This window comes from Prunus mume, linkage group LG2 (assembly GCF_029339155.1).
Source record: "Prunus mume cultivar Tortuosa linkage group LG2, ASM2933915v1, whole genome shotgun sequence".
NCBI classification, from domain to species: Eukaryota; Viridiplantae; Streptophyta; class Magnoliopsida; order Rosales; family Rosaceae; genus Prunus; species Prunus mume.
In genome coordinates, this window is record NC_142699.1 from 22466085 (window position 1) to 22493322 (window position 27238).

The window sequence follows — 27238 nt, forward strand, 5'->3', positions numbered from 1 at the left end:
AATAGGCGGCGTATCCACTGTATGTAATGCGTGTGTCAAGGGTGTGTATTAAGTGTGTATCAAGAGTATCAATCTTTTTGAAGTTTGTTTCAAGTAAATTTGTGTAGGAGCTCTGTGTAGCCTTCGGGCTTCACATCTCCAAAATTATGTTATTTCTTTAGTCTGTTTCATTGTATTTCCCCCTTCACATTTAGAGTATATGAGCATAAAGCTAAATCCACCAATAAAACCCCATTGCTTAGACATTGATGGTGGAATTATGTTGGGAGACTCACATTTTCCTTCAACAGCGCCTTTATTTCTGGATGCACACAAACATATTACACAAGGATTGGTTTTCATTTCAGGCCTAAATCTCTCCATCCCAAAATTCTTCAACGGATTTGTATGGTGATGATGATCCATCAGCAGAAACCAGTTCTTCCCTCATCATCATTTTGAGCTGTGGGATGTGATTGATCTTGTTAAGGTCATCCTCTGATAGCTCCCAGTCAAACACCTGCAGATTCTGTTTCAACCTCTCCTTGTTGTAGCTCTTAACAGCAAGAGTTGCCCCTGCTTGGTACACCCATCTAATACAAACCTGCCCAAGTTGAAGTACCAACACACAGAGTCACAAATTGTTTGTTTGAATTGAAACCATGCACAAAATGTACATACTTCAAAATAATTAACGGGCTCTATCTACTCCTAATTATGACTGAAAAATAATATGACACTTTGTATTTTTCTATATAACAATTAATGTGGCAAAATATGACAGAAAGATCTCAAGAACAAAAGAGAAAAAATGTGACAGAACCTGAGCAATTGTTTTTCCTCGAGCCTCTCCTATATCCTGGAGCACTTTGCTTTCCATAACATGATTGGTGCCCCAACTGGTCCCCATGGCACCCAAAGGAGAGAAGGCAGTCACAACTATACCATTGGCCTTGCAGAAGTCTCTTAGCTTCTTCTGTTGCCAGAATGGACTCATCTCCACCTATATTTACACATATATTTACACACAGACTCCCGAATTAATGAATTTTGTTCATTTCGAAAAAGAAAAGAAACCAAAGCATGTATAGAAAGAAAATGGACTTACTTGATTGACTGAAGGAGGAATGGTAGCAAAAGAGAGTAACGTTTCAATCTTTTTGCTGGAGAAATTGCTTACTCCAATTGATTTGGTGAGGCCAAGTCTCTGAGATTCTTCCATGGCTGCCCACACACCCTTGAAGTCCATTGGCATAAGGTCAACTAGTGGGTACACCAATTTTCCTGGCTTAGCACTGATGGGCCAGTGGATGAGATACAGGTCAAGGTACTTCAATTGAAGATTTCTGCACACATAATCATATAATCAAACAAAACCACTCACCCAAAAATTCCAATTGCTTGAAAGAAAAAAAAAACCATTAGATTGTGAGATTGTGAGATTTTGAGACTCACTCAAGTGATTTCTTGAGAGCAGGAATGACAAGATGAGGGTGAGCATCATTGCTCCATAGCTTTGAAGTGATGAAGAGTTGGTCTCTGGAAGCAACAAGGCCAAGCTTAAGTGCTTCTTTTATAGCTTCACCCAGAGTCTGCTCTGAGCCATAAATGGCAGCTGTATCAAAGTGCCTGTAGCCAAGCTTAATGGCCTCAAGAACTGCTGTTTTCAACAGATTAGGCTGTATGTTGTCAGCTGCTGTGCCAAAGGCAAACACAGGCATGCTCTTGGGGCCAATGGAAGAGCCAAGCACCACTTCTGGGATATGGGCTGAAGAAGCATTTGGCATCTTTGGTTTCTTATGGTCGGAAATTAGCTCAAGTTTTTGATCAAGTTTTGAAGTCTGGTTTTAATTTTTCATCAAGTGAAGGTGCTTTTAAACTGCTAGATTTCAGTCAATTCTTGGGTTCTTACTGGACAAGAGAATGGTCAATTGAACTTTCCTCCTACGAGGCTGCTAACGTCATTGATTATGCAACTCTCAACCCCCTTACTATTTATCAATTGAACTTTCCTCCTACGAGGCTGCTAACGTCATTGATTATTGTTTTGTTGGACTTTTTTTATATATTATTTAAAAGGCTAAATTGTAGCAATGGTCCTTGGACTATACCCAAATTTTACTTTTTGTCCCTTACATTGTTAAATTGTTACCGTGGTACTTTAATTAGATCTTATAGTGCATCATTGGTCTTTCCGTCAATTTAATTAAATTTTCTGTCAAAATTAAGGGCAACTTGGGAAATTCATAATATATATATATATATTCTCCCCCTCTCTCTCTCTCTCTCTCTCTCTCTCTCTCTCTCTCTCCTCTGCACTCTCCCATTTCCCCCAACCCCAGCACCCACGAATTGGGGAATTGAAACAGATAAATTGGGTAGAAATGCTTGTTTCGTTGAAGGGGGAATAGTAAGAGTATCAGTATAAAAGCTATGGAAAATTGGGCTTCTTTGTGGCTGGACCCCTTCTCATTCTCGTTGGAAAATTGGGACGGACCCTTCTTTGTGGCTTCATTCAAATGGGAATTTTTGGTGGATTTCTTCTCGAGGCTTCCGTTGTTGGAGGATATGGCGTTGGATGTGTGCAAGAATGCGAGAGAGTGGGTTGGCGTTGAAAGTGCTTGGGTCGAAGTGTCCCAGGCTGAGGGCGCTCAAGCCTGGGCATTTCGTGGGATTTGATCTACGATTGGGTCCGAGCTAGACAACATTGCGTTGTGTTCATGACTGGAGTCGTTGTCGATCAAGAACTCGGCTGATTTGACAAATATGAGGTTGATTGAGATCGCTAAAGGGTGCTGCAAATCACTTCCCCCACACCCACGAACCTAGAACCCTTTACCCTAGCCTGGAGAGAGAGAGAGAGAGAGAGAGAGAGAGAGAGAGAGAGATTTATTTTTATATTTTTTGTGTGAGAATACATTTTTGCCTATGCCAAGTAGGAGTTGTCATTGCCGTGTCATCATTTTTAACGGAAAAGTTGACAGAGATGACGGAAAGGACGATTTCTAAAACTGGAGGCATAATTAAAGTACCACGGTAACAATTTAACAATGCAAGGGACGAAAAATAAAGTTTGGGTATAGTCCAGGGACCATTGCTATAATTTATCCTATTTAAAATGAATGAAATGAAAGCTTTATTTTATTGAGGCGTTACAGTATTCATTGATTCATGGCCATTATCAATTGTGCAACTCAAAAGCTTCCTTTACTAATCTTCTTTTTCCTTCTTGCTTGAAGAATTCTTCAAAAAACTCTGCATACTTATAGCTCCGGTACAATGGAGGGTGTTCCTCGTCAATCAAATCCTCAATTGGACCAATCACTGTGTCCTTGTTGGGTCCATAGAACATCGCTAATGACAACCTTGCCACAACTATGTTGGTCACTGCCCTGTGGATGCGATCCGCGCTCTTATATCTTCCATTACTCAAAACCTACTTTCAGATATCTTTGGTATGGTGTCTTTTGCCATTTGGAAGGATGCCATTTTTCAGGAAGAAGATTGCTTGAGTTTGATCAAGGGCTCTAAATGAAAATATTGTTATATAAGGCACTTCCGAGTAGCTGTGTGCGTACTCAGCAACCACTTTAAGAAAACCAACCGACGAGTTCATAGCTCAGTCGTAAGAGCATCTCACTTAGCTCAATAATTCTTTTTTTGGCAAAACCCATGAAAATAAATGAGAATGTATCAAGAACATTTTACACAAAAACAATGTATTGGTGAAAGAAGCGTAACCACAAGATTTTGAGCTTTCTCACAAACATTGTTTGACTTTACTCATGCATTACTAGTTTATAAACTAGATACCTGAAAACAATATCTGCTATATACCCCATAAAAAAACACAACAAATTTTTATCTATAATCAAAATAACAAATTTCAGGACAAACTGCAGCTTTTTTTTTTTTTGGTCTGAACAGGATAAACTGCAGCTTAGCAACCTAGTCCTGCTACAAATTTCGCAGTGTGGCTGAAACGCAGGAGGTAGGATGAGACATCCTCACTCGTTCAGTATGAGATTCAAAAACATATTCACAAATGTTAAACTACAACTAGAATATAAAACCACTTTTAATTTTTAAATCAACTTTTCATTTTGGGAAAACAAAAACACAACCACCACCTAAATTGACATAATAATCGAATTTCACAAATTCTAGAATCTCTAAGAGCACTTCCAACGGTGAGCCCAACCTAGGCAAAAGGCCCTTAGACCATCTCCAACCATGTTGAGGCTAAACTCAAATTTTCACCCTTTAAAATACAACTATTCATGTATTTTTAGGACTCAAATTGTTTTTTCCTACAACCTTGTAGACTCATAATTTGAGTCTACTACTTAATCTAAATTGTTTAAAAATAGTTAGCCTTAAATTTTTTTTTGCCATCAATTTTTCTTGATATTATTTTTATTTCAACATTCGTGATTTAATTTTCTAAACATTTTAACCTAAAAAAATCCAAAATTCAAAACATAAATTTTTTTTTTACTCCAAACAGAGCAACTTTAAGTTGCAAGTTTAATAAATAAATAAAATGAAAGAAACAATAACTACAAATGGTGAGCTGCCACTTGTCATGCAAAAGCAAAGGGAGAGCTGCAACTTTCTTCCGCGTAGGGCCCACTCCATTTTTCCTCTTCATATGGGCTGTGCAGCATGAGTTGGGGTCCACAAAAAATTTCCAGTCCAGGCAAAACCCAGACTGGAATTCCACCCAAAATTCCACCCATCTCAAATTTCCACCCCTGAAAATACATGGGTTGGAGATGAATTTTGGACTCAAAACTCAAAATTTGAGTTTTCACCCATTGGGTTGGAGATGGTCTTAGGCTTCCAAAACTGGTTCCAGCGGTGAATTCCTACCCTGCAACACATGGGGTCCACCAAGCCCGAGCAAGGCTCAAGGCAAGATCAGCTCAAGCTCTTGCCCATGGGCGATGACATTAGCGTTGACACCAGGCTGGCGTAAACAAATAAAAGTCCTTTTTTTTTAACCATTGATGCATGACGTACACGCGGGCGTGGCGCTCACGCTAGTGATAAAAAATTTAAATTTTTTCACGATGCAGTGTGGCATGACACAGGCGTCCGATCAATTTTTTTCTCCAAATGACAGCATGAAAATTGAAAAAAAAAAAAATTTGAAAAAATTCTGATAGAACAACAACAAAATTCATAATTTTTTTCTTTCTATAAATACCTACCAATATTATTAACTTTTCACACCAAATCTTCATACAAATTCTTCTCCTCATATCATATCTTTATTTTATACTACTAAATTTCATTTGTGTAAAAATACAAATGACCTCTTCCATCGAAACCGAAGGGACAACTATGGAAAATATTTTGTTGTGTGAGTGTTGCGTCCAAGTTGGTCATTGCCCGATCACAGGCAATGAGATGAAGTTCTCTTATATGTCGAGGAAAATTCATGGAGAATTTTCCACTCGATCGGGTTCACCTTGTACGGAAATGGCATTGGCTAGTAGGTGAGAAATTTTGAATAAAGAGTTAGGGAAATTGAGAGATGCATTGGCAAAAGGGAAGGATTATGTTTGAAGCGACGAAATCTTGGCAACGAGGTAAAAATTTTGTAACTTGCGTTTTATTAAATTTAATGTCATATTGTCTGATATTTTCTTGCATTTCTAAACTTTTTTTTATTTTATAGAATACTCAAGTACAATTATGGTTTGGTGCAATTGGCCAAGGCTAAAATGCTTTCAACAATCGCCAATGTTAGAAGGTTGTAAAGAATTGTCCAATATTCAAAATTGTCACCATGGGTCCGAGCGTTGTGTTGAACGAGACGCCACTCCATGAGTCATAGCATCAGAATGACTGTTAGACTCCCCGGTTGATGTGGATTCACCAATCCAAAGGGAGTAGAGGCCTATTGGGAGAAAAGTGGCAAAGACCAAGAGATGGAGCACTTCGAACAATGAATGTGCAAAATTCTTGGAACAAATTGCTCTCCAAGGCGCAATGAGAATGGAGAGAGACATCAAAAAGAGATGAGGCTGACAAGGCCAAAGATGAGGCATTTGTAAGAGAAAATGAGCGTGCATAAGAAAGACCAGGAAACCATGGTTACGAACCATGTTCCCTGAAACAAAGACATTTTGGAAGCAAGAACGAAAGAATGTTATGAGAAGAAGGCTTTTCCATGACGACGAACCTAGCAACATCGATTAGTTAAATGACAAAAACCATTAGGTTGTATTGATTGTCTTTTATTCCATAAAGAAAGCATTAATTAATATAGCCATTTATTTAAAACATTGCAACATCAAAACAAAGCATAATTCATAACAAAGCATAATAAAGGAAGATAAAGTATCCTTGCCATTTATTCAAAGCATAATAAAAACTTGACTTAATTGACTATGATTGTCTTTCATCCCGTATAAGTGCTTAATTAAGTCAACTTGATGTCTTTCTTGAACATAAGTAGATTGCATTTCAGTATAACGGTCAATCATCTGGTTGTTGTATGAATCGTCCTTAATCAAAGGTTCGTGCTCCAAGGGTTGTCCATTTGCTCCTATGGGCCATTCATAAATTCTTGTCAATCTCATATTCATGGGGTCGAGTTCGAACACTTCTAGTTCATCATAATCATACTCATCCTCCACAATCATGTTGTGGAGGATGATGCACATCATAATAATGCTATGAAGCACCTCTTATCAAGTATACGAGCAATCCCTTTAACAATTGCCCAACAAGCTTGGAGGATACGAAAACAAATATCCATATCTTTCCTATAACCTTCTTGATAGGCGGCAAAGTGTTTTTCCTTCCCTTTGTTGATGAATGTCATCCACCTCGGGTAAATTCCATCGGCTAGGTAGTACCCACCCAAGTATACGGTATTGTTGATTTGATACGTGATCTAAGGTACCCTTCGTCTCAATACATCATTGAACATTGGGGATTGACCAAGAACGTTAAGGTCATTTTGAGCTCCCGCAAGTTCAAAAAAGGCATGCCAAATCCAAGTATCGAATGATGCAACGGCCTCAAGAATGATACTTTTTTTGCCTTTCCTATTACCATTAGCTCTTTGTCAGGCAGTTAGGCAATTCTTCCACTACCAGTACATGTAGTCGATACTTCCAATTATACCCAGAAAACCTCGAGCCTCAGCTTTTTGCAGAAGCCTTTGGAGGTCCCTAGCCGTAGGTGCTGAGGTAATCCCTCATGTAGAGAGTTTTGATTACCTCATAGAATCTAACCAAGCTCTCTAAGATAGTGGATTTCCCCATCCTAGCACTCTCATCGACTCAGCCTACAACTATGCCATAAGCAAGTATCCGTAAGGAAGCTATAAGTTTTTGCTCCAAAAGAAGACCTAAAACACAAGCAGCATCGCACTTCTGAACGATGTATGTGTCGTAATTGCAAACATCATGCATGATTTTATTAAACATATGGGGCTGTATTCTATATCGCCCTCAAAAATCAATACTAAAGTACAACAAATTTGGGATAAAGTAATCTTTCAAGAGATTCTTACCCCAAGAGTGACTACATCTGTCCACAATTAGTTTGTGAACCACTATGGTGTTGGCTTTCTTGATTGAGTATACCCACCGTTAACGACTTGATTGTTATGTGCTTCCCACTCCCTTTCATCTTCAGCAAGTTTGCACATTCTTTCTTCATTTTCTCGCTCAGCTATCTCCAACAACCTCCTCATGTAAGACATTGAAAGTAGAATGTATTTTGTAAAATTTAATAAATGAAAGGATAGAGAGGATATGATGATTGGTGTGAGTTGAGGGTGTGGTTTTATAAAAAGATTTAGAGGATAAAGATGACAAGTGTTGCAATAATAGTAACCAAAAATCTTATCCGAAATATGAGCTGTTAATAGACATGATATAGATGACATATGGCGCAATAGCAGCAACCAAAAATGTTATATGAAATCTGAGATGTGAATTTTGTAATAACTTAGGACACGTAGCAACCAAAAATCTTATTAGAAAATTTTATTTGAAATATGAGATGTGAATTTTATAATTGATATATATATGGACACATGGCAACAAAAAATCTTACCAAAATTAATCTCATAAGTATAAATAAAATTAATCTCATGTGGATAATGATTGCCCTTAGATTGCCATGGCAATTGGTGGAAAATAAAAAATTAAAAAAATTACCATGGTAGGCACTATTCACATGAATAGTAATTGCCCTTACTTGCATTTGCCCTTTACCATGGAAAATGGGTGGAAGTGCTCTAACTCAGTAAACCAGTCCAAAATAAAGTGACAACATAAATCCACAACCCTAAACCAAGACAAATGACATAATCAACAATGTTGATGCAAAAAAGTGGTTGAGCACTTTTAGGCCCAACTTAGAGATGTTGCATCACCTTTGGCCTCCTTGTGCTCTTCGTCAGATAAGGAAGCTCTACAAGACAAAGAGCTACGGTAAGACCTATGGCACTAGTGTGGTACTAGCGAAGGCTTTCTGATGCTTAAGGAAGTCTTCTTATAGTTACCTCATTTTGGGGACTTGCGCCCCTTTTATAGATCAAATTACAGTTTATTATTCAATTTCGTTGGTTTTTATATATTGTTGATATATATTCATTTTATAAGTCACTGATTGTTGCTTTTCCAGCACTTTCCTCCTCTTCAAGGGGGGAGGGGATTGAAAATGATATGTTTATTGACGTATCCCCATTACTTTGACGTATTCCCATGAAGTTATTTCCTATTTCTTGACTCTAATGACCCCTTCTCTTCAAGGGGAGAGGAGAAGTGAAAAGATGTTGTGTCTGCGTGAATTAGCTAAAGTTGATGTGGAAGAATTTATTGTTGTCGTTTTATGTTGTTGTTGTCATTGCCGTTGTTACTACTGTCTACCTTGCTACCATCGCGGTTGTTGTCATCCCGCCATCCATCACTATGCTAAATGTTGATGCCTTTATTTCTTCACCTGCTTCTAATTCTACTTCACTTCCTGCTTCTCATACCCCTATTGTGATGGTTCATACTTAATCGTCCACCAACCTACTCTTGGGATTCAAATTGAATGGACCCTTCTGTCGTGTGTGTGTGTGAGAGGGACTGGGGGTAGGGTTTCTCTTATTACTGGCCTCTTTTGTTTATATAATTTTAGGTTTTTAAACATTAAATTTTAATTGTAAAAAAATTATAATTATAATTAGCTTATTGAAATTAAAATTTAATTTGTATGAGCTTAAGAAATGCATTTAAATTTAAAATAAAAAAAATAAAAATAAAATAAAAACTTTTTATATTTGAAGTTTTTTTTTTTATATCAAAAGGAGAAATTCCGTTAGCAACTGCAACAAACGTACAACTAATTTAATCAACCGGGGAATGAGCTACATAGTGACCTCATTAAAACATTGTCATAAATACCCCCAAATGAGGAAAATCCCTTTTTTTTTAAAAAGAGTACCACAGCTCCTTTTGAAAACAAAAAAACCTTCAAATCTCAACCTCATCCAATTCCAAGGTATGCTCCAACCAAGGTGGTGCAACATCTGTCCACACAAGTTCTTTACTTAATAATCTGTATTTATTTTGGAAAAAAATAATTTAAATGTATAAAAAAAAAATTATTCTTAGATGCATACTTGTTCAATTTATTATCAATTAACCAACAAAATTCAACTCTTTTATTTATCATCTTGACTTATTTTTAAAGATAATTATAGGTTTTTTTACATTAGAATTTTATTTATGTTGTAACCTCAAAGGTTATGGATGCCCACCATAAGTCCATTGTATTTCCTCCATTATACCCATCATTATACCTATCATTATATAGTTGTAACATATACACTAAATACCATATTTATCATTGGTTATTATATTTTGTAACCCACTACTTAAGGGTGGTAAATAGTGATGTATTTCCTATGCCTATAAATAGTAGGCACTAAAGATGAATAAATGACTTGAGCATTGAGCTATTAAGAGCTACTCTTATTTTTCATATACTTTCTCTATTCAGTTTTATAACACCTTATCAGCACGAATTCTCTTTCAAAATCCAGTTGAGTGCCTCGATCAAATCGCTCTGCTTTACTCATCCTCTACTTGAGGTTTTCTGGGCAATTGTGTTTTCATGATTTCCTTGTGTGTAAATACAAACTCCCTTTGGTAGCATACTATGTTTACAGAAAACAAATCAACCAGAGAAGAAAATTGAAAATCATTCTAAGAGACACAAATCCAAAACAAGGACCGGTCTTCACCAAAAGAAACCAACTGAGGTGTTAAGCTTCTTGGTGTTTAGAGTGGGATATGAACACCCACGAAACAAAGAGATAAGCCCCTTCTGACTTTCACTTTATCTTCTTCAATTTGTTATTATATTATCACCATCATATCTATATTCATGCTAACATCTAAAGCAAGTATAGATGTGCTGGAACTTGTTCTTGTGTGGTAGGTGCAAAAGTAGGAGCATATGGTCAATCCTCCACAAGTAGACCATTTTAATATATTAATTGTGGTTTTGGTCGGTTTCACTTTCACATGGCTCTATTTTATATTGGTACATATAATATTAATATGGAAAGTTGATGGTAATACAATATGATATATATATATGCTATATACCTATATATATATATATATATATATGTATAAGTAAATAAAACTATGATTGCTAGAAGCTATTTATGTCCATTTATTATATATTCATGGTTCACATTTATATGAGAGTATGATAGTGGTTACACTCCATGTTTGTTATGATGGAGTTGGGAAAAATAAAGGAATTAAGACCTGAAGATCTTGATCCTCAATTATAAAGGGCTTGAAGACCCTAAATTTTATACAATTAAAGGAAAAAGCCTAAAGATCCTAAATTCCTGTACATCTAAAAGGGTATGAAGATCTCAGTTCATATATAATAAAATATATAGTAAATTTGGCTTACACCCTTCAAATTCAATTTGTTGTACCTAAAACCCTTCACTTTTTGTTCCTATAAATAATACCCAATTTGTATAAGTAAAAACCCATGACTAGGATCCAACTCAGCAAGTTACCTAATTAAGTATAAAATCTTATTTATTGTACTTTTCAGATTCCAAAAATACCCTCAAGTAAGCCATTATTGCATTTTGTATATTAATGTAGGAATCAATATGAAAACAGTTTTTAAATGGATTGTATATAATGACAGATGTTGAATTTGGAAAGATCTCCAAATGGTTTTAATGGATGTAGGAATTAATTTTGAAACATTTTAAAAAAAATTTAACAATAAATTCAAATTTAGGTAATCGGTTGGTTTAATAAAATGTTTATGTTATTTTCTTTTTATGAATTATACATGACTAATAATCCACTTTATAATTGTTTATGAATAAAACTGTACATACTAATTACGTTGAAAAAATAATGTACCTATTACTTGTTTGTTTTATGAAAAACATAATTTACCTAGTATGAAAAGTGTACATAATTATCTATTCCAAATAATGTACCTATACACATTTACAGGTATATTGTAAAATAATTTACCTGTGGGTAAATAATGTACCTATATTTTATTTAAATTATTGTGTACCTATTTTTAATTATGAAAAATATACGCAATTACAAAGTAACTGACTTTGTTTTTTTTGGTAAATAATATACCTATATTTTATATGTATATATTTATATTATATTTCATAGGTACATTATTGGATATGTAATTTACAGATTTTTTTTTTTTTTGTAATTTTAGGGGGCGAGATGTGAGAGGGAATGACAACTAAAAGAAATGGGGTGGTTGATATGCTATTAATAGGGAGTATATTAATTACAATTATGGTAGTTAATGAAATGCTTGAAATAAATTATAAATAAAATATGAAGTTTGGTGGCAATGATGTAAAAACATAGAAATACTACAACCTCTTATATCCTACTAGTCATTTAAATTTGAAATTGGGTTTTACACATAGATTTATAGAGTGATGGGTATATGTTTAGGAAATAGAAAATGTAGGGATCTATATTGGACAAGCTCTAAAATATAAGGTTGAAAAATCTACACCTTTGTATAAATATATGTGACCCTGAAGTTCACACCTTAATGAGCTAAACCTGGAGTTTAACATTGAGCAAGTGTAATAATTATAGAACCAGAAGTTCTAAATGATTTAGTGGAGAGTACTATCATATTACAGTTTTGAGGGTTGTGAGTTCCTCAATTCATTTTCAATTAATTAAGACTACAATATCCAAGAACCTGTAGTTCATACATTGTCAGGAACCTGCAGTTCTGGCATAACATATATAATATTTTAATTGAACCTGAAGTTAATAATCAAATTTTTTTGAAAAATTATATATTTATCATGTTTTCCAATGGAATCAAAATATTGTAACCAAATTCTAATTGGAACTTTCGAGTTCCTTGGTTCTTAATTTTAATTAATTTTATATGTAATTTGAACCTGTAGTTCAAAGCACAAAATGAGAAGATAAGACCATTCCAGAAGAATGACATGCAAGAAATCGTTCTATAAGAACGACATGTTTTATGTACAAGAGAGTGTTCCAAAAGAACGACTTGCATTATGTACAAAATATCGTTCCAAAAGAATGACTTGACTTACATACAAAAAACCATTCTAGAGGAAAGGCTTGAATCATTCTGATATGTATCTATTTCTAAATGATTAAATACAGTGCAAATTTTGAAGATTGCAAGTTGAATACATTGATAATACACTGCATAAATTAAAGTCCCAGAAGGACAACGCATTAACATGTCAATATTAATATGATGCACGCCGAATGCATTAAGGTTAATACTTATGACATTCTTGGTATTATTTTGATGAGACCAAAATCCCCGTCGTTAGAGGGAGATTTAGTTGTTCCTGAAAGAACAAAGAACGCCGTGAATGATTGTGAAATGTATTTATTATTGTCTCAGAAAACAAATTGATATAGAAGATAAATGCTAAAAGCATATTCAAACACAAAAAGGATTGTAAGTCAAATGACAAGAAGCATATACAGACACAAAGTAAGTGACTACTAATAGCCAATTTGTTGCATACCTGAAGCATGATAGATTTATAGATTGTAAAAATTGAACTCCCCATAAAAGCTGTTAGATGCCTGAAGCATGACAGATCTATAGGTTCAAAAGACTTAACTCCCCAGAAGATGAGATTAATTGCAAAGTTTAAGCTCTATTCAAAATAATGCTCTAGAAGAGGTTATGATCCACATTCTATAAATTTTACATCTTAGAAGAGATATTTGTCCATGAAGTGACAATGAAAGCCTCTGAAGTGGCACTGGTACCAGAAAATAATGAAAGCAATGAGATGCTTATAAATTATGCATGCGCATGCACATTAGAATCGTGGGATCATGAATTGATGATATATTGGTTTGTAGTACGTACTAAAGTTATCAAGGGCTATACATGATGATATTGCACCACTTGTTATAATTGTCGACAAATGTAAATAAAGATTGGTCAACTGGAAGAGGCAGTCTAGTAAATTTGGATATTTTGAAAAAAGTGCAATGATTGAACCTATAGTTAAAACACCAAAAGGATATAAAAATGTATATGTTACGAATTGGTGTTTGAGATGAAGTGAAATAAATCACTTGATGATATGACACAACGTTTCCCAGTAAAGATATGGGATTATGATGGTAAACATATGCAGCTATGTTATGCATATTTATGGAAAATTCATGTGTATAAAAATTCATGAAGGATTCAGAATGCCTGAAGCAAATGATTAAAATATGATGGCTTGTAATGATCCTTGTGTGAATTAAAGTATTGTGGAAGAATATGGTATAATCGTCTTACTGAATATCTATTACAAAAGAGATATATAAATAATTTGGAAATGAGTTTACCATCATTGCAGTATATATATATATATATATATATATATATATGAAGAATTTTGTTAGAACTCTTGAAGAGTTTACAAAGGATTCCCCTGATTTAATAAATGAATTGGAGCTGAAAAATCTAAAAAGATTATGAAGTTAAGCATATCGCTAGAAGTGATCTTTTGAAGAATACATAGGAATAAATTCTAAGAGATGTAAAATGTCATACATTATATAAATTATTGAAAGTAAATCACTAAGAAGTTAAGGAGCCTGAAGCTCAATGTCTATACTCAATTTTCATGAAATGAAAATGATCTAATTGCCTCAAGTGAGGGTATTGACTAAGTTATGAATTCGAATTCAAGTTCAAAATTATTGCAACGTATTCAAATTTTTAAAAGAAGTTATCAGAATATTTAGGTCTCCTGAAGAGCCTATGACAAGCTAGCATAGTATACAAAAATTTGTATGAATAGTATATTACATCATGCAATTTTATACTCTTATCTTTGTAACGGTAACGTATGAATTTTCTTATATTATTATTTTGATGATATTTTAGAATATGATGTTATTTTAAGAATTGTTAATTTCTGAAAATAGTCTAGATATTTTTAGTATTACTCTAACATCAACAGGGATTCAAAAGAATGACAAGCATATATCCTCCAATGATGATATTGAATAATTTTTTATACAAGCATTATCAAAGATCACTCTGTGAAGGATGGATGTGTGATCAATATCATTTATGTTGGATTACCAAAGAAGTATAAAGACATCAAGAGGAGTAATTCTTCAAGGGGATCATCCAATAATATTGCAAGATTGATTCATGGAAGCAATGCCAATTACGACAATCAAAATATGGTCAACAATATAGCTTAAAGATATTTTGTGAGCATCAGGGGGAGCGTGCCATCAATAAGATCTTCTTCACACACTGTACTCTTTTTCCTTCGTCCAGGTTTTTATCCCACTGGGTTTTTCCTAGCAAGGTTTTAACGAGGCAGTGTCGCACGCATGTCAGTGTTATATGCACATAATTTTATGTTACACATGGTTATGCAATCTTTTTCCCCTTCGACCAGTTTTTGTCCCACTGAGTTTTACTGACAAGGTTTTTAACGAGGCATACTCCATGCATGGTGGACATCCAGGAGGGAGTGTTGTAACCTCAAAGGTTATGGATGCCCACCATAAGTCCATTGTATTTCCTCCATTATACCCATCATTATACCTATCATTATAGGGTTGTAACATATGCATTAAATATCATATTTATCATTGGTTATTATGTTTTGTAACCCACTACTTAAGGGTGGTAAATGGTGATGTATTTCCTATGCCTATAAATAGTAGGCACTAAAGATGAATAAGTGACTTGAGCATTGAGCTATTAAGAACTACTCTTACCTTTTATATACTTTCTCTATTCAGTTTTATAACAATTTATTTATTATTATTATTTTTAGAATAGACATTAGCAAAAATACACTTGAAAAATAGCTCACATATTATTATTCTCAAATTGTACTACTATACACGTTTTCACTATTTTTATTTTATGAATCTATTTTCCAATTAATCTACCATACACATTCTCGAATCTTGAAAAATGCAAATTCGTTTTCTTACTTTCATTCTCTAAAAATATTCTTATAAAACATTTTCTAAAAACGTTACCAGACGGGCACTAAACTTTTGCAAACTTGTAATGCTCTCGTTGATAATTTGTAATTATGTGTGCAAATATGACAACTAGAGATTAGAAAGATAGTAGGATATAGGTTAAAAGCAAACTATGGGATTATTTGAACTAACTTTTTCACCCCTAATTTTAAAACTTATTATCTCACTTGTTTAAAGTTAAGAGCAAACTTGGCATGTAAATATAGTAGCCAAGTTGGTAAGAGCAAATGTGCTTCCCACTCTGCACCCAAGTTCAAATTCTCCTCCTCGTAGTTTAATTTAATTTAAAATAAAATATCATTTGTATTAAAAAAATATGAATTAATAGCAAACTTGGCATGTCTTAAAATGTAGTAACCCTAATTTGTTTATAGACTTAGGTGGTTGGGACCATACATAATTGGAGTTTAGTCCAATCAAGTCCAATAGAGTCTCACCTCTCTAGGGGCTCTAATGATAATTTGTAAGTTAGAATATGTTGAATTGATGACTAATTCAATAAGTCCAATTCTTGTAGTAAAAAGGAAAAAAATCAATTCCATAAGTCTTCTTAAACACCGACAAGAGTCGAGTTCATGTCGAGCCACCCTTAATAGTACTTTGATTCTGATAGTGGGATTCGATGGTATGCACATACACATTGTTTTCTTATTAAGGACTATGCATGTATATAAGTAGGGTAGTGCTACTCTTACCACATTTTATATACCATAATTGTATACCACTTTATGTGGCAGTCGATTTGGACATCCACATCATAAAGTGATTTGAATTTTTATTTTCAGTTAACAACAAATTAAAAATAAAAACAAAAACTACCGAGAAAATACCCTAGGGTTTGACGCTTGCCTCTCCACAACAGCTCCAACTACACTCCACTCCATCTTTGACACACAAACAACAATCCAGATCTCATATATGAACCAAAAGAGATCTAAATAAATTATATTAATCTATTGTTATGAACCAAAGTAAAGTGGACAACTCCTAGGAAGTCTCAAAGGGGCTCCATTCAAAACAATGACCCTACCTTGAACTAAGAAAATTACTTTCTATTGTTTCAATCTGAATTCCTCAACTTCTCTAGTTTAGATCTTCTCTTCCCTCTATTCTAAATGTGAAAATTTCCTCCGATGGATGGGTTGGTGGGAGAGAGAGGGTAAGTAAGAAGAGGTGATAAGTTTTGAGTAACATAATTACATTTTGAAAATTAAAAAGAAATTTTAGTATGGGTGGCTATTTACTTAACATGTCAATAACACCTAAGCCGATACATAAAGTGGTATATAAATGTGATATAAAAATGTAGTAAGAGTAGCATTATTCATATAAGAATTTATGTCTTCTAGTACTATTTTATTCTCTTTTTATTTCAAGCTCTTTGCAAATCAAAACTTTGTTTATTGAAGATAACACAGTACAGCTCATAACAATATTTATGTATGTATTTATTTCCTCCAATATAAATATTTTTCAACTTAATTATGAATTTCCTCATTACAAATTCAATCAACCACGTCATGATTCAAGTTCTTATGTATATAGATATCATTGGCCATGGGATAGAGTTGAGTGCATAATGAGATCACGCCTAGCAAACCACGTAGTGCTGTCACTGTTGTTGAGTGCATCTTGAATGTGGTGCAGTGCAGTGCAGCTCACTCAAACACACAACGATCAACACAGTAAAGCTGGTTGCTCTCTCTCTCTCTCTCTCTCTCTCTCTCGCCTGTGGGATCCAACATATCACTTTTGTTCCACGCAACACACTATCAATTGGCACAATATCAGCGTTACTAGTAGTAAGCCAATTACCCTTCTCTTTACTGAAATTTAACATTTGTCAAAAGACGAGGAAAAGTTGATGATCTCTCTATCCATATCTTAGTCCCACATTTCTATTTCTCAACAAAGACGAGATAAAAAGGATCACACGCATGGTGGGGGCAGGCAGAGAGGTATAGCCTATAGGAATGGGATCATCCTTAAACCACTTTAATTATCCCTTAATTAATTAAATGTTACCCACAGGATACCTAACAACGCTCCATCAAATCCCTTTCAGATTTGTCTCCTTTCTAAATTTCCATAAATTAATTGGTTAATTGGGAATCATCTGAAATGAAGGGCCAAAGGAATCTCATCTCATCCCTTGTGAATGCTACGTGAGTGGACTGCCGACGGCCTCTCTTCAAATCTCTATCAGCCGCTGTCATTTGTGTTTTTCTATTATTTATTTTCATTTGTTGGTTTTTATATTTAGAGTTTAAATATCTTAGTTAAACTAATTACGTGCAGCTTCTTGAACCAGTAGTAGCTAGGCAACGAGCACCAGCTGTCACGTACGGGACACATATGTATTTTTATGGTTTTCTCCCCAATTCCATCAATAAAGATTCCGATGCTTCCAACTATATCACTGTTTCTCGAGACTCCAGTTCTGCCTGCATTCCCATCCCATCCCATCGATCGAATCTCTGGTCAAGAAAAAAGCTACCCCATCATTCATGTCCTCATGGACCATACCTTACAGTTATCATGCTTGTAATTCGTATAAGGTGAAAGCATTTATTTAATTAATCCAATCCCACACAGAACACACACACACACACAAAAAAAAGGAAACTTACATACATGCTGCTGGTTGAGTCAAAAATTGAAAGCTATGTCCGTCTCCCCGATCAGCATCAACCTGCTTGCTACATTTTTAGTGTCTTTCACAAACCTGCTGAGTCAAAATGTCAAACTATAGAATAATGAATCGATTTTTAATAAAACCATTTCCCAGAAAACAATAAGAAATAAACCAAACAACTGGAACAAATTACAAACCAACAGAGATGAGGATGAGAGAGAGAGAGAGAGGTGCTCTGTTTCACGTAAAAGCATAACAGAGTGACACAACACAGACACGTTTGTGCAACGTGGCACGCAACATCTGATGGAAAACGGCAATGGAAAAAGCTGTTGTGCAAAAATAATGGCTGCTGTATGGTATAATGGACTTTGGAAGATAAAAAAAAGGAAAAACAGAAATGCAAAAAGACAAAATCACTCACCATGATTCATGAATGAACACATGCACATGTAAAAACGAAATTGGACTGAAATTCATTAGTCGCCACGGATATTGAAAAGCAATCCATCTGAACGATTACAGCTATAGCGCCAATCCCATTACATCATATGATCAAATACTATACGATATTTGATCTTCTTCTTTTTTTTGTTCGTATTTTCTCCTTCGTGGGGTGGGGGGAGGGAAGGGGAGTTGTTTGGTAGTATTTAACCGGCCGTGGCATATATATTTATAGTACTCAGTCCGAGACTCCGAGAGTGTCACATGTGTCGTTATTGCCAGTGGTTGCCGTTGTGAATGAGATAGAGCCGACTACTGGGGCTTCCATGAGCATGGCAAATATTAGCACAGTGAGGAACCTTGGCGGCTGATTTCTGAAACGGCGTTGTAGTCTGTGAGATTTGGCGGACACAGCGGTCAACTGGCGTGGACGCCATGGGGAACCTGGGAGTGGACCCGGAAGCAGCAGCGCTGTAGTAGTAGTTAGACGAGGAGGAAGTGCCGGAGGACGACGTCGTGGAGGCGGAGGCCGAGGAAGACTGCGTAGACGACGGCGTTTTGTATGGTTTGGGAGGGACGAGGGAAAGGAAGGCTCTGATCTTCAAATTGGCAAAAGGCGGTGGAGATGCAGAGGCGGCTGCTCTGTCGTATTCTTCGATGAGATTGGCCAGATCCTCATCGGACTTTATGGACACGAGGGTGTCGAGATCCTCGGCGGGCAACTGACAACGTAGGCTCACGGTCACGGAGGGCCCACACAGCTCACCCAGCTTCAACAACAGCTCTGTAAACACACCACACCACAACAAATCAGTCAATCAATCCTATGTACTCTTTATATATCATCGAGGATGGCATAAAGAAACAGAGTAAACGGGAGTTAACTGACCGGAAAAGGAAATGTTGCGGTGGACGGCGAGGACGCGGGTTTCGCCGCCGAGATAACGAAGCTTGCCGTCGGGATAACGGGGGAGGATTTTGCCGCCGTAGCTGCAGAGGAACTTGATGGTGGAGGGCTTGGTGGGGTCAAGCGAGGGTCCTACCATTCTGGGTCTGGTTTGGTTTAGAAGAAGAGTTGGGAAGAGAGGTTAGAAGAAGGAGTGTTGGAGACTATGAGTTGCGTGCTCAAGCCTATGTATGGTACACTTTGCCCTTTATTTATAGAGTTCATTTCTTCTTTAAGGGGCAGGGCAAGCGTAAAGTAACTAGAATTGGTTGGTCAGCCTTTTTTTTTTTTTTTTCCCTTTCTTTCTTTCCATTTTTTTAATAACTTTTTTAAAGACTGATGGTTACTCAGCTTTAACGCGGGTTGTACGCAGAAACGTTATCTTAGACTCTCCCAACAATGTGAGCAATTATAGCAAAGGAGTATAATTATATAAATATTTTTTGAGATTATATTTTAATGTGAAAAATCTTAACACATGTTGTTATAACAATTATAGTCTAAAATATCGATAATATCAACCATATCAAAAATATCGATGTAATGAAAAAAGAAAGGGGATGGATTCAAACCCCTAGCATTTCACTCCTTCAACGCCTTAACCATTATGTTACTTATGTTTTTATGATAATATGCTAAAATATGTACATTTATATTGTTTTGTTTTCCTACAAGAATTAGATTTTTACATGAGAATGTGAGTATTTGACCTTTCCTTTTGAGATAGAATCGAGCGGCTCATGGAAAGAATCCGAGACCCAATCTTCAAATGATTTTCATTATGGACAACGTTAACCAATCTCAGATTCATACTGGTGGCATGTTAACAATTACATGCAAAACTATTTTGGGGATTTATCATTTGATGACTACTCTTCATAATATACTTACTCTACACATAAAGATAATGAAAATACTGAAAATTTTGAATCTCATAAAAACTCTATGTGGTACTAAGTCACTCATGTATCTTATCATGCAATGTATAAGTGTAAAATATTGTAGTAAATCATTATATATAAATGATTATGGTGTGTTTAATCTTCTTTCCTTAATTACTACATATTTTCTACACTCACAATGTTTGTCAGCTCGCTATATAATCAACTTAAATCAGTTAAACCCATCATGCAATGCATTTCCTTCCAATTTTTTTGTGATAAACTAATAAATAATTGACTAAATAAACATCCTCCAAAGTTTCAATAAAAAATTTCAAGTTTTTCTTACAATTTCTATGGTTTTTATTCAATTTTTATCGATATCGATAATATTCCGATATTTTCATAGACATTTCTGTGTTTTTGGACTACCGATATTTCCAATACCATCGATATTTTAGATCTTGATAACAATTAGTCTAATTATATCATATAGTTGTATTCCAATATTATACAAATAATTTCTTAACTTGTAGCTCTATTAATTAAGAAGAATTATCCAAGCTTCGGTGTTCGATCTCCATTCTCTCAATATGACTTGTATATATATTAAAAAAATAAAAATAAAAACTCTCCCATCCCTAAGAATACTAAGAATAGTGTCGACCGTAGTTAACAATGTTTTGTCGTTTTGTGCTCCATTTTCTCATTTCTTTGTCCATCTGTTACTTTTGTTTGTACGCATATGGAGCACTTTATAATTCACTCTCGTTTGGTCGTTACCTCGTATGTGAATGTGGACGAGTACTGTCTATCATTACCTGGAAAGATAATTCGAAGCATAAAAGATATTTCGCCAATGGTTCCCACTACAGTAGTGATGAATTTCCCTTCTTTTATGACCTTCAGGATCGAACTCCAGTGAAGTTTCCTTTCTTCCAACTAACCGACGTAACGAATTTTTATTTTTTTTTTATATTTTCACAACTTTAATCAGCTGCTTTAGTAGATTACCGTCCGCACCGGAAAAAATTAAAGTTTAAAAAAGAATTGTTGAATAAATACATCTTCTCAAAAAACTAATTGATGCTTCTGGTTTTCTTCGTTGTTTACATGCCTTCATCAGCAAGTCCATGTTCATGGTCATAGTCATGCTGGCAAAACGGTGATATGCAAGGGCAAGGCATATGGGCTCCACAAACGCTTCTTTGTTTGTTCGTTTGTCTATTTTTCACTTTTTAGAAGAGAAGACTGAGATGCTTTTGTCGACCTGCTAAACAAAATGGCCGGAAATGATTGATGACCTCTATACACATGTATGTGTTATGTAGCTGACTCACTACTGCGTATATCTTCTTCTTCACACTGGCCATGTGGTCCTGTGAGGTCCAGCCATGACTCACCACATTCTTGGAGAAGTGCAATTTCAGGGTTTCTTGAGACTCACAAAGGAGAGGAAGGGGGTGGTGTCAAATTAACACAACTTCCTCATTGTAATGTTGGTCGTATTTGAAACAATCTGTAGGTCTGCTTGCTAGAGACAGATATTTTTGTTTTAGGGTTTTTGAGGTAAGCTTTAGCTCGGTTCATGACAACTGACAGACCTATTAGTTCGGTCCCTCCTAAACATGGCATACCTTATTCGGGCTTCTTTCGTTTTATTGCTTTTTTTTTTTTTTTCAATTTTTCTCCTCATTTAATAAGTAAAATATGTTAAGATTACACAGAAGTTCGTCTCTTTGAAATTTTACAAAATGAGGAGAAAGATAAGAAGAAAAGGATAATGAAACCCAGATAAGGAAAGTTTTTCTGGAGTTTATGAGAACGAACATGCAGTCATGAGTATGAAACGGCTGCATTCCATTTCATTATTTCTTATAATATTAATTTAGGTTCTAATCAAAGATGAAAATATCGGTCGATATATCCCTTTTTTTAGGTGTCAATACAGATACAGGGGGGTTAGCCTATTTCTTCCCCCTTATCTGCGATGTATCCCTGATAACTCCCCATATTCTCAATATTTATTGATATTTCTTGATACCAAACAAATAACCCAGAAATTTGTCTTTAATTTTGAAAGTAATCATAGGTCCCAGCCATTGAATCAATGTCACAATGTCAAAAACCAAACTCTAACATTTAGTAACTTCTCTTCTTCTTCTTTTTCTTCTCAATCATTTCTGCTATCTTTGGCTCATCCTCTCCTCTCTCTGTCGCTTGGTTTCTTGTGTGTTTGATTTTATTTTTCACCCAATCTTCCATCTCTCATTTCCGTTATCATTAAGCCTATATAATGTTGGGTTATGCATTAATGGGTAGGGTTGGGTTATGTTTGGATAATGGTGTCTTCATTGTGTTAAAGTCTAATTGTATTTATTTTCAAGATTTTCATCGCCCATTATATACACGTACATTTCATCATATGCATATCTTATATTATCATGCCTTCAATTTATGGATATATCCCCTAAAATATCTATAAATTGAAGGCCGAATAATATCTATATCGCAGATATTTTCATCCTTGGATCTAATAACATTTTCAAATAGCAAATGGACAATACACCTGAACATAAATACAAGCACGATCAATTGCAACATAGGACCATTGTCATGCATCATCACATCAGTCTCTTCTGGCAATTAAGAGTGAGGTTCCATTTAGAATACGTAAGAAATCATCACATTAGAATCTCGATCTTTACCCCAAAAAAAAAAAAAAAAATCATAATCAAAGTAAGCAGTTTGGAAATGAAACTGTAATGGCGAGTCCAAAAGATTATGTATCATTGACAAATGACAACTCGATTGAAAGGTCATGCAATTCCTTATCCGAACACACACTATCTATCTGCTCTTTTAGGATAACCTCTCATTAGAGACTAGACTTAAAATTTGCTAAAATCCTCTAATCCCTTGTCCTTTTCCTTGATTATGTCATGCAATTATCTTTCAATTTGAAAGATGAACATGTCAATGGGGTCCTCCTACTCTAGCCATATATCAAACTCTATCTATCTCCCACCTTCCTCTATACCATGTTTCCAAATTCTTAATAATAATGTTGACAAAAAAAAAAATCTTAATAATAATAATAATAATAATTTTGCACAATAGTTCAAAAGTTGCTGAGCATATCCACCTTTATCTCCTTATCCTTTACGTGCGAGAATCATGCACTTTGCTTGGTTTATTCACATACATCATGCATATGATATGCCACTTGCATATTATAATTATAGTTTATTCTGTAGGTCCCAATTCCCAACTACAAAGTGGAGAGCAGCTTACAAAACAACAATAATACTACGAATACCAATTTGTCGCATGAATTTTTGAGTGAAAGTATTTTAGGCTTTCTGAACCAACATGATTCAGAGTAAGTTTGGACGGAAAACAAATTAAATGTAACTAGCAGCATGTTCTTATTCCGTAATTACACACTTGTTTATGTGCCTTTTGTGGAGCTAATCTGGGAATTGGATATTCATACCCTGACTTTGCAATCTATCTTTTACACGTGTCATGGACCCACCGAGAACACTTGTAATTGGGATGCTGACACGATCTCTGTCTATAACAAAAAAAACCACCCAACTTACAGTGTTTTTTGATAAACAGTCGACTGTCGTTTTGTTCTGTTTTCAAAAGCGTGTGAGTCACTAATGTTGGCCACAAGCTCGAAGCTATTTTCAATTAAGAGAAGGTCGTTTTGGGCAAGGAAGGGGACCGATAAAATGACGAGGCAAAACAAAATAGATGTGGTGGAAAGACTAATGTGTGTCATGTATGTACCTAAAAATTTGGTAAGTGGGCTTTCAAAATACATGCTTGATCATCACCTTACACTATTGTGTACCGACATATTGATATAGTATAGGACCCATGTCTTGTATTGGGGACCCCGATCTACCGTTAAAGTTGACTCTCAAGATGATGGAATAATGCTAGAGTCACAAAGTTATTACACTAAATTTAAGTTGCCGTGTTTGTATTTTATTTGTTTTCTCTAATTAATTGGTAATTAAAAATTACAATCTAGTATATGTGGGTTAAATTAATTAATCAGAATAGTTAGCTCTTTTCACCGAAATTTGATTTTTCTCTTTATAAATTAGATTAATTTAAAATGATTTAAAATCGGAGAAAAAAACTAATGTCTCCATTAATGTTGTGTACAATAAGTTGGTAAAGTGTTATTGGAGATGAGAATCTGAGGTTGCTTTGCCAATGTGCCAATGTGCCACTGTGCCACGTGCCGACCTCTGGTAGTATATGGAGTAAGCTTCTCGATTTATGATGTGGCAGAGTGCGATTGGGTTGGCAGCATGCACAGTGGAGGGTTTGGCACGCTCCCCACAGATGTGGAAATGGTAAAAGTGATGGGCCGCGTCCGGTTGGGACCCAGTGGACCAAAGGCTTTGATTCTGAACTCGGCTTTGAGTGTTGAAGGCTTGTACTTTCTTATGATTCTGAACTTACGGAAAGGCTATAATAAGGGCTTAAAGTGAGGAGCTTTATTTGAGAGGTCAAATCTCACCATCAACAAATGTAAAGAAATCATGAGACTTAAATATTTTAAATGTTTTGTGGTCGGATTAGTCTCCTCAAATAACCTCCTCACTTTAACTCCTCATTGTAGAAGCTCCCCTGAACTCAATGGGGGACCAAAAGGGTTCACTGAGTGGATGGTCCCTCTCTACCAATTTGGACTTTCGAATTAATATTGGAATTTGGATGGATGCATTGAAGCTAGAGAATTTTGAATTAAACTGCTGCTATGCTAGCAGAGAAGAATGCGGGAATGTCTTGCATAATAAAGGTTAAAGCTAATATATTACCAAGGGACTTATTCTTGGAGTTTGTTGAGTATGTAAGGATCATTCTATTTACTATTTAGGTTTAGGTTTGTGTCATGTTGCCGACAATCCCTTTTAGTGGGTAATTTGTAAAAATCAAAAAAATGGTTATAAGACCCCCTCTATAAGTCCTCAAAGAAGATTTGATATGCCTTGACCCTGGGATGGTGTAGCCTCCCCCCATTCTAAACTTTTTTTACCAAAAAAAAAAAAAGAAAGAGAACTTATTCTTTCACTATTATGTTTAAAATTACAAAAGTGGACTCTAGAAACCATGTGGATTTGGTGTGGGTGAATAGTGGCCAAGGTATTGTATTCCTACCCTTGCACTTGAGTTATATCCCCTTCCCGTACAATAGTGTAGTTTAGAATATCGCTATGTCAGAAAAATCAAAAAAATAAGAAGTTTTATTTAATGCTAATTTTGAGGACGCTTAATTAGTCTAAAAAAGGTGCCTCCTCCACTTAGATATCTTCTCCTCCACCTAACTTATACGAATGAATTGTATATATATGCTTGATTGTTTTGCCAAATGATTGATTAGATTTTTAAAAGTAGCTCATGCATGTACAAATGGACCAAATCGCGGCGACAAAGTTAGGTGGAATTTATATAAAACAAAACCAAGCAGATTAATTAGTTTCCATTATTCTTTCTTTTGTTAATTACCCGAGTGAGTGAGTTAACTCACTTCCAAATTTTCAATCCAAATGTGAAAGATTTTCAGCTTGACGAGGAATCTGAAAAAGGGTAGGGAGTCGGGAGGGAGGGATGACATAGGATAGGTAGCAGCATAAAGCTCCAAACCGTCCAAAATCAAGGAAGCTCTATATGATTGGATGCACAACCTTTTTGACCCAAGAGAGACCACTTTATTTTTCCAATATACTATATGCTCGGTATATAAAGCAAGCATATTCTAGTATAGGCCTCATCATTTGGCCCGCGGGCTCATGGGCCGATGGGGGCCCGCCCGGCCCATTGGAAAAAGCCCGGCCCGGCCCGTTATGGGCTTTGAGATGGCCCGCCCCAGGCTTGGCAAGCTGGCCCGGCCCGATTAAGCCAAGAAAGCCCGGCCCACCCACAAAAGCCCGGCCCGTTAGGCCCGCATAGATATATAATTATGTATAAATAAGAGTTTAGGATTAGGATTATATCACTTAAATCACATATATAATTTGTTTCATTTCATTTACTTTTCTTTACTCATTCCTAGTTTATAATTGGATGATTAGCACATTAATTTGTGTCAATTATTAATACAACAATTATATATATATATATAAATAAGATGAACAATATATCATATCACTAAACATAATCATATCACGAAACATAATCATACTACTACCACCAAATATAATCATGTTTTTCTTGAACACATCACCAAACATTTACATATTTATTTATACCATCATTTAAAAAAAATATCTTTTTGATACTTATTATTTTTTTAAATTATTTCTTAAAACGTATTATGGTCTAATTATGTAATAACCTCAAAAATAATACTTTGTTTTATTATTTTTGTGGAAAATCTTATTAAGTTGTGTGACTTTATTGAGTATTTTATGAATTTGGTTTGATGTGAAAATATTGGAATTAAGTGAGTTTAATCTCAAATTTAGACTAAAATGCCCTTATGATTAAGTTTATGATTTTTTTCGAATGAAGTAGGCCCGTTTCGGCCCGGCCCGTTGGGCTTAGCCCAGCCCGGCCCAATGGGCTTTCTCAAGCCCGACCTATGGGTTGGGCTTGGGCTTTGAATTTTCTAAAAAAACCCGGCCCGGCCCGGCCCGATATTTTCTCTCTCCTCTTTAAAGCCCGGCCCGGCCCGGCCCAAGCCCGACCTTTGGGTTGGGCTTGGGCTTTGAATTTTCTAAAACCCGGCCCGGCCCGGCCCGATATTTTCTCT

At 35.4% G+C, this 27238-nt stretch overlaps 2 protein-coding genes across 2 annotated transcripts; both read right to left on the bottom strand.

The window, feature by feature from the left end:
• Positions 1-276: 276 nt before the first annotated feature.
• On the bottom strand, positions 277-1835 carry LOC103321918 (non-functional NADPH-dependent codeinone reductase 2-like). Its single transcript, XM_089047165.1, has 4 exons — positions 1435-1835; positions 1088-1325; positions 803-982; positions 277-583 (listed from the first exon to the last, which is right to left on the bottom strand). The coding sequence occupies exons 1-4, from the start codon at positions 1764-1766 to the stop codon at positions 350-352; spliced, it is 984 nt and encodes a 327-aa protein (XP_088903291.1). The 5' UTR covers positions 1767-1835; the 3' UTR covers positions 277-349.
• A 16807-nt stretch (positions 1836-18642) lies between these two features.
• Positions 18643-19869, bottom strand: LOC103321846 (uncharacterized). Its single transcript, XM_008223690.2, has 2 exons — positions 19523-19869; positions 18643-19417 (listed from the first exon to the last, which is right to left on the bottom strand). The coding sequence occupies exons 1-2, from the start codon at positions 19677-19679 to the stop codon at positions 18906-18908; spliced, it is 669 nt and encodes a 222-aa protein (XP_008221912.1). The 5' UTR covers positions 19680-19869; the 3' UTR covers positions 18643-18905.
• Positions 19870-27238: the final 7369 nt, after the last annotated feature.